This window comes from Balaenoptera ricei, chromosome 18 (assembly GCF_028023285.1).
Source record: "Balaenoptera ricei isolate mBalRic1 chromosome 18, mBalRic1.hap2, whole genome shotgun sequence".
NCBI classification, from domain to species: domain Eukaryota; kingdom Metazoa; phylum Chordata; class Mammalia; order Artiodactyla; family Balaenopteridae; genus Balaenoptera; species Balaenoptera ricei.
The window spans coordinates 18,742,508-18,751,406 of NC_082656.1; the positions used below are offsets into that span (position 1 = coordinate 18,742,508).

Genomic DNA, 8,899 nt, shown 5'->3' on the forward strand with positions numbered 1-8,899 from the left:
CTTTCCAAAGCACCAAACTCCTCTTGTTTGTTCAATTTTGTCCCAACTTCAGGCAAACTACAGTAAGCAACATCTCCCATAGCTCCCTGTGCAAAATTGCTGATTCCCGCTGTGGCAACACCATTTTCTGTTGTTGTCTGTCCACGTCCGCCTGTGAATTGACGCGCGGAGAGCGAAGCTGGGACGGGACGCAGCTCCCCGCAGGGCCGGCGCTCCCACGGCCCGGGCTGGCGCGGAGATTGCGCGCAGGCGCAGACGGCAGACCTCGGCGCGCACGCGCCGCTCGCTGCGCCACGCACCCGGGCCTCTGGCAGCCCGTTTCTTTCAAACAGACCTAAAATGTCGGAGTTCTGACTTCCTCTTCTCCCGTATGCAGCCAGCCTCTGAGTTTTAGGGCCTCAGTTACGATAACGTTGAAAGGTTGGAGACCTGACGTGACTTTGGAGCGTGGAGCAAGCTCTGGTTGAGGCTTCGCAGAGTCAAGGCCCGCTCCCTGGGACCCGCAGCCCGGCGCGTCCGCCCGGCTGACCTCAGTAACCAGCACCAGGCACAAGTCCCGGGGCTGCCCGCCAGGGCCACAGGTGACATGGGGTCTCACGCCCCCGAGAAGGCCACAGGAAGAGCTGAGAAGGCCTTTTCTGGAGGAATTGAGGAAAAGCGCACGGAGCCAGTCAGGACTTGAGGGAAAAGAAGAATAGAAGATGTTTAGAAGAGCAGGAAACAGGGTGGAGGCCTGGTGACGGAAAGGAGCAGTCGCGGAAGCGTGGGCTCAGCGTGGCCCGCGCGTGGAAGGACCTCGGCGTGGGCGGGAGACGTTAAGGGGACCGGGGGGCTGAGGAGCCAGGGAGCCATCGCCGGACCACAGTCATTCCAGAGTTTCTGCTGGAATATAAATGACTTTCCCATGAATCCACCGCCCAAACCCACCTGCAGTATCTTTGTTTACTATCTTCGTCTCTTTTCTTTTATCCGGAGGTAAATACAGGGAAAGGGAGGAAAGGGGTGGGGCGGGGGAGAGGGTGGAGCGAGAATGGAAGAGATTTCGGTGAGGGAGAGCCTACTGATGGTTCGCAGTCTTGTCTGCACATTGGAATCACCTGAGGAGCTGTGAAAACCACGTCTGGGTTCAACCCCCAGAGATTCTGATGCCGTCGGTCTAGCCTCTCGATTGGTGCTTCTCAAACTTCAGTGTGCGTCGGAAGCGCCTGGGGCTCTTGTTAAAATTCAGATTCTGACTCAGAAGGTTCCGGGGTGGGGCCTGAAAGTCTGCATGTGAACAAGACGAGAGGTAATGCTCATGCCGCTGCCCTGTGGCTCACATTTTCTGTAGCAACCATCTACCGTAGCGGCTCCCAGAGGGTGGTCCCGAGACCATCAGAACCAGCATCCCCCGGGAACTTGAGAGAAAGGCACGTTCTCGGGTCCCAGCCCAGACCCACGGAATCTGGAATTTTGGGGGTGAGGCCCAGCAAGCTGTGTTTTAGCTCTCCCTCCAGGTGATTCTCACGCGTGCCAAAGTTTGGGAACCACCGCTCTAGAGAATTACAGAGGGGAATAAAAAGCCCGAGGGAAGGGCACTAATAATCACTGTAATGACAAAGTAATGAATTATTGTGGAAGTAAGACAGAAACAGAGATCACGTGGAGCCCTATGTATGTTCCAGTTATGAACAGGTATAACCATTATAGTAAAATTAAGACACCACGACTTTGAAAACTGCAGGTTTTCAAAACAAAAATTTTTTTTAAAGTTTTTTTTAATCTCTGTATCATCATAAGTCGTAGGAATTATTGGAACATTTTCGAGACTTGCACACTCGCTGCAAAGATGAGGGAAAGGAGATGTCAAACTGGACCCGTCATGCTGTGGGCCTTCCTGAGCTGGGGTGGGGCGCAAAGGCACAGATGCAGGAAAATAAGGTGGGGTTGCCTGGCACTGGGGATTGAGGATGGGGAAAGGCATGCTCCCTGTTCTGAGGCCACGAGGTTGCTGGCGTCTTGGAGGTGCTGAACCTGGTGTGTTACTGATCCAGTGTCACCCCTCTACCCCACGAGTGCCCTGTGCCTGGATTACAGTATCTAACTGGTCCCAGCCTGCCTCCCAGGCTCAGCCTCCCCAGACCCTGCTTCATTTGCTCTGCAGGCTCCAACTCCTGATTACACCAGTGCCCTTGCCTCCCTCCTCTCCTCTTCCTCAGAGCCCTGTCCTCTACTCCCTTCAGCACCCACGCCCCCTGTGTGCCATTTTCGCCCCTGTCCTGTGCTTTCCCTCCGGCTGACCGATGGCTCAGAATGGACGTCCCAGTCATCTGCTTACTCAGCCTCCATCTCTGTCCACCCATTGGGGTGAAGATCCCTGTCCGGTTGAGTTCAACACATATCTACCTGTGGGCAAGAGATGCCAAGGGGGATAAAGCACAGTCTGTCCTTAGGGAGCAAGTTACAAACTCTGGGAACCAGTCCCCAAGATGTGACGGACCAAGTGCTGTGAAAAAGATTCACATAGAGCATCGCCTGACTGCCCACACTCAGGTCTCCTGGTCCGGCTGGCACTTTTTGGCCCTTTATTACACAAGCGTCTGCTAATCTTTCAAAAGTGTGTGTGTTGTTTTCCTAAGAAGGTGGCCAGTAGAGTCTGCCTTTGTCACCTCCTTGTAGCTTACATAGAGTGAGGGACACGCTGAGTGACTGCCACAAAGCATGCCACCCACAGATCACATGCCTCTCAATGACAAAGGTTCCTGTGCTCCTAGGAGCGGGGATGCTGATTTTGGAAGGCTGCTCAGAGCTGACTAGGTTCTTTGTAATATTTAGAGTTCTGAATCTTTAGAAAGTTGGCTCACAATTGAAAATGGCCTCACAGCTACGTTTAAGAAAGCCTTTTATTAAAGCTCCACTTAAAGCACTTGTACAATCACTAATACTTATATGTGAATGGTTCCACATACTAGCAAATGTTACTGTTACTTGGGTAGAAATGGTAGGAGAGGCCATGTTCAGACTTTCAAACATCATCAACACATTGCTCTCATGTCCCCTGGACTCCTGGGTCCTCGGAGGTGCTGTGCAATTGCTTCAAAAGTGGAAAAGTCTCCTGTAGAAAGGTGGAGGGAAGTAGTGTAGATGACACTAACCTGAAATTCTGCAGGTCCATCCGATGTGAGTGCTTTTATTGGCCTGTGAGCTGAATCTGAGGTTAGTCTAGATGAACAATCACACATTTCAAGGCAAAAAGGCCATTAAAAAGTTGATTGATTTCAACACCATGACATGGACTAATGTTTCTAGAGTATTTTGACATACACGTCTAGCACTTAGCAGTTGCTTGGTGAATATTTGTGGAGTGAATGAATGAAACACAAACCCTTCCCTAAGGTTGGTGCCTCACCTAAAAAAAGCAACTTGGCCTACAGAAGGAGCCCTGCAGCGACCCAGCACACATCTTCATCCGAGGGCAGCGAGAGGTCCCAGACACAGCATCCAGGATACCATCCCCAGGGCGGAGGGAGGCCCACAGCCCAGCCATCCCTCTCCAGTGATCCTTGACTTGGCCACCCCGAGTCTTCCCAGGACGCCCCTCCCCTTTATAGCCAGTTGTCAACACCAGAGGACACTTTCTTCTGTGGCAGAGAACAATTTTAGACCTTAGAACAGCTTTTCAAATATTTTTGACCATGACCCACAATGAGAATACATTTTATTTTATGAACCATGAAAGATACCCACCAATATATAATTGAAACAAAAGTTTCACAACACAACAGTTAGCCTTACTACTCGTGATGCACTGATTCTCTATTCTATTCGCAACCCAATAAAGAAACATGTGACACTCTCCACTCATCTCACAATCCACTAATGGGTAAGATCGGCATTCTGAAAACAGGTGCACAGCGATCCACAGGCGGGATGGAATTCAGATACTCCATCTCAGGGACCCAGTGGCAGGAAAGGGTGATCCTCCTCATGCCCACACCTGGGAACACACCTAGGTCACAGGAAAGTTTGATGCAAATCCCTCTTTTCTAGAATCTGAATGAGAAAACTCAAAGGAGAGGTCTTTGCTTCTATATCTAAAATATTATACTGCAAATAACATATCAGTAAGTTTCTTAGCCATGATTTTCCACAGGGAAGAAGCCGCTTCTGACTGTCCCAGAGAGGAACTCCCGAGAGAAGAAAGACTGTGTGGTTGCATCTCCAGCACGTCCCCACTTAGTGCCACCAAGCAGGGGAGTGGCTGTGGCACAAGGCTGGCACCTGCACCGTGAGACCCTCCATCAGTGTCCCCAGCAACAACTTCTCAGAGCCTCTGATGGGATATTTTGTGTTGTGACTCTTGGGAAGGTGGGTACAGCATGCACTGTTCTTCTGCCATATTTGACCACAGAATCCTTTTTTCAAATACTCCCTGAAAATCTGCAGAACACAGTTTAGGGACCACTGCCCCAAGTTGGAAGAAACATGGTGTAGACGGGGGACTTCTTCACTGCCACACCAGTTGAGGGAAGGGCCAGGGTGTTAGGACACTTCAAGGGGACTTGAAGGCATCACTGTACATAGTCAATCACATGAAAAAGCAACAGGACCTTGTCAGCATGTGGAGCGGACCCTTGTTTATGGAGTCACCATTTGTAGTTTACAGCTGACCTAGTTGTATCCTGCCTACCTCCAGGGGGCGCCATTCATAAGACCCTGGGTTGACTGAGGCCCTTTGGAGTCCAGCGAGGCAGTAGGAGCCCTCCAAAAACAGGTTTATGTTTTAAACTGTAAAAACTAAAACAAAGTTACAGAGTTGTTGGCCAGAATGTCCAGCACAGTCTCTCTCACCCTTGAGTACATCCATTGACTCTCATTTTTTCTGTTAGTGCAGCTTCTCGGGGTGGGAGTGGGTAAGGCTCTTAAGAGTTCAAACTCAGACCCCAGACTTGGTTCCATCATTGCTTATCCCACCAAGCTGAGGCGAATAAGACATATTAAAGCTCTTATCAATGTGATCAACAGTCGCTTTGTGGAAGCCACATCCTGCTGCAGCTCCCTGCCCTCAGACTTCGGTACCCAGGTTCTGAAAGAGGGTACTGTGCCTAAACTTAATGATTTGCTCTGAGCCTGAGAGAGGCAGGACCCCTGAACACTGGGCTCTACCCAGAATTCCTTTCACTTGTTTCTAAACATTTTTTGCTGCCATATATAAGCATTAAGTAATTTCTTGGATTAAAACTCTCATTATCCTGGATTCCTTGTAGATGCATCATCACATTTATATCCAAAACATAAAACAAAATACACCTCTGACCTCACAGGTGACAATTTTTATGGCAGCATCTCTCTGGATCACTTGTTAACTGGAAAATGAGTGGTCATATTTCCCCAGAGCCGAAGAATGAGGACTTACAAAACCTCCCCAGAGAACATTTTGTGATGTGGGATTTCAGGAGGATAAAATGAACGTCCCCAAGGGGGTACATGAAAGGAAAACCAGAGAGACTGGTACAGTTACATTTCATACCTTTGTTTAAAAAAAAAAAATCATGCTAAGTTGCTGACCAACTTGCGAAATGTCAGCCACTCTTTCTAGTTCTCCCTAACAGCATCGGTTCCCCCCTCGCAGTTCTTTTCTCCCTGCAGACCTGTTTTTCCCTTAAGTCCCAGAGCTATGGGATGATGCGCTGTGTTTGGCCATGCTGGTTGCCCGTGTCTGTACATTAGCGCTGGTCTCGGTGCAGCCAACCGTGTCTCCTCCAGGGTCCCCTTCAGCCGCCCTGCTTCTGCAGAAACCTCTCTTGTCTGGACCGCCTGGCTAGCAGCAGTTTCCAGGCCGCTGCTCTATACTTCTTTGAAATGAAGTTGTAGAGGATGGGGTTGATGGATGCGCTCAGATAGAAAAGTTGCAGAGCAACAATGTTAAAGTACTGAGAGAAGTACATCATCCGGGAATCTTTGGTATTTATGTAAATGATTCTGCCAACGTGGAAAGGCAGCCAGCAAACTATATACGCCAGAACCACCACCGCTGCAAAACAAGACATAGGCACCAGAATTAGCTAAAGCATCCGAAAACAAACGCTGCTCTATACTTCTTTGAAATGAAGTTGTAGAGGATGGGGTTGATGGATGCGCTCAGATAGAAAAGTTGCAGAGCAACAATGTTAAAGTACTGAGAGAAGTACATCATCCGGGAATCTTTGGTATTTATGTAAATGATTCTGCCAACGTGGAAAAGCAGCCAGCAAACTATATACACCAGAACCACCACCGCTGCAAAACAAGACATAGGCACCAGAATTAGCTAAAGCATCCGAAAACAAATAAGCATCCCCAGGAAACCATCTGAAGTAATAAGTAACAGCAAAATAAATAAAACTCTTGCCTAGCCAAATCCCCACCCCCAGAAAAACTACCAGGTTGCAGACAGCATCGATACTAGCTTTAAACTGAATATTCGGCTCATACATTTACTATCAAGGCCTGACATAAACCAGAAGGAGCGATTTCTACTAACATGCTGTTCTGGCAGGCTTCCTTCCACAAACCCACTTCGGAGACATGTTCTCTGTTTTCGGTTGAAAAGAACTCTGCAACAAGTCTGCACAATCTTTATTTATTTATTTTTTTGATATGGGCATGATTCACTTTAGTCTTCAGGATAACATAACATTAAGTAAAGAAACTTTATCTTGGGGGCTTCCCTGGCGGCGCAGTGGTTGAGAATCTGCCTGCCAATGCAGGGGACACAGGTTCGAGCCCTGGTCTGGGAAGATCCCACATGCCGCGGAGCAACTAAGCCCGTGAGCCACAACTACTGAGCCTGCGCGTCTGCAGCCTGTGCTCCGAAACAAGAGAGGCCACGAAAGTGAGAGGCCCGCGCACCGCGATGAAGAGTGGCCCCCGCTTGCCGCAACTAGAGAAAGCCCTCGCACAGAAACGAAGACCCAACACAGCCATAAATAAATAAATAAATTTATTAAAAAAAAAAAAAAAAAGAAACTTTATCTTAACGTGATCTATCCTGTCTTCTCCAGGGTTCTGTAATTCCACATCTGCAGCATCAAACAGAGACAGGCAGTTGGCTTAAGAGCCTGCGATTATCCATCTTGGATCAGCCCAGCTCGCTGATCACAGAGACTTTGGAGAATAATTGCTGTTTACAGGACCCGGATATCCCACTCTCAAGGGACGCCTGGGGTGACCCAGAGCCCCCTGGAGGACGGGAGATGGTTTTCTCTGGAGACTAGAAGGAGAAGCAGGTGGAGGCTGGGGTAGAACGACAGAATGAAACGTGGCCAGAAGAGGCGCCGAGGGCTGGGAGACCAGGGGAAGGGGACACAGCCTGGACCGTGGGTTGGGGTGTTTGGAACAGAGGCGGCGCCACATACGCAGGACGCGGACCGTCTGCTGGTGTCCCTTCTCCCGAGTGGAGATGGCCGGGCCTCGCAGCGGCCCGCGGCTCCTCCACAGCTCCCGCCCGACGAGCCCGTAGAGGACGCTGAGGCACAGGAAGGGCAGGAAGAAGTAGGCGGTGGTGACCCACAGCATGATGCGCAACGCGCCCCGCTGCGCCGGGCTCGGCCGGCACTCCCGGCTGAACAGCGCCGCGGCCGCCGCCGCCTCGGGCCCCGACGGCGGGGACAGCGGTGGCGCCCACGAGGACCCGAGGAGTGGCGGTGGCGGCGAGGCGCGGGGCGAGGGGGCGAGCTGCGCGGTGCCGTTAAGGTCCTGGACCGCGTGGCGGCCGGGGTCCTGCTCGACGCCCACCAGAAAGAAGAAGGGCCCGGCGGAGAGCAGCGCCACGGCCCAGAGCGCGGCGGCTGGTGACGAGGACGCGGGCCCGGAGCGGGCGACAGATGGCGAGGTAGCGCTCGAGGCTGAGCGCCGTCATGTGCAGCAGCGTGGCGTAGGTGCAGCCCTCGCCCACGTAGAGCGAGAGGCGGCAGAGCAGCGTCCCGAACACCCAGGGCCGGGAGCGCCAGAGGCGGTACAGGTCGAAGGGGAGCCCGAGCAGGATGAGCAGGTCGGACACGGCCATGCTGAGCAGGTCGGACACGGCCATGCTGAGCAGGTCGGACACGGCCATGCTGCCCAGGTACAAGTTGGTGGTGGTCCGCATGTCCCGGTAGCGCCCGATCAGCAGCACCGTCATCACGTTGCCGCTCACCCCGACGGCGAACAGGCCCAGGCACACGGCGGTCACTGGCACCAGCGCCCCCAGGGGGAAGGGCGAGCAACGGCGCTCGTCGCAAGGCAGCAGCTCGGCCCACGGCGGCTCCCCCGCGCCCTCCGAGCCTTCGCTGCGGTTCTCGGCGCTGCCCATGGGCGAGCCGCGCCCCCGGGCCGGGCCAGGAGCCTAGCGCCTGGTCCCGCGGCCAAAGCGCTTCCTTCGGCGGCCGGTGCGCGCTGGGCGCGCCAAACCCCTGCCGCCTGCACAGCCCGAGCCCGGCGGCACCGCGCGCGGGAACGCGGCTCTGCAGGGTCCGCCTTCAGGGCTGCCAACCGGGCGGCGCGCAGTCCCCGCCCCCAGCCACCGCCCGGCCTGCCCCGGCCCCGCTCCCGCTCCCAGGCCCGTGGTATTCCACGTCTTCCAGGCGCTTCCCTCCCCACCAACTGAACGCGGGAGGCGGCCGCCGCGGACGAGCCCCGCCCAGACGCGGGAAGCGATTCCTGAACCCCAGCGAGGTTGGTTCCTGGGCCCAGCGGAGCGTGGGCTCTTTTGTAGGTTGGGTTCAGAGGGGGGACCTTCTGAGGGACCTCGGCTGGTGGCTGCCGTGTCTTGACGGTTCGGGAAGGTGCCGCAATACTAATAATAGGAGAGAAGCCTAGACCAGAATCTAGAGCCCCTCCCGGGTTCTGGTCGTGGCTCTACAACCGAATCATCTCGGATTAGTCCCAGCCTTGCCCAGCC

At 53.2% G+C, this 8,899-nt stretch overlaps 1 protein-coding gene and 1 long non-coding RNA gene across 2 annotated transcripts; one reads left to right on the forward strand and one right to left on the reverse strand.

Annotated features, from left to right (window-relative positions):
* Positions 1-281: 281 nt before the first annotated feature.
* LOC132352460 (uncharacterized) lies at positions 282-4,997 on the forward strand. The gene is made up of 2 exons (XR_009498717.1): positions 282-975; positions 4,133-4,997. It is a non-coding gene; the product is annotated as an uncharacterized LOC132352460 (long non-coding RNA).
* A 644-nt stretch (positions 4,998-5,641) lies between these two features.
* On the reverse strand, positions 5,642-8,355 carry MLNR (motilin receptor). The gene is given in 4 exon segments (XM_059903422.1): positions 5,642-5,785; positions 5,787-6,013; positions 7,377-7,801; positions 7,803-8,355. Coding segments are annotated over 4 exon segments (1,305 nt in total). The 5' UTR covers positions 8,312-8,355.
* Between the last annotated feature and the right edge of the window lie 544 nt (positions 8,356-8,899).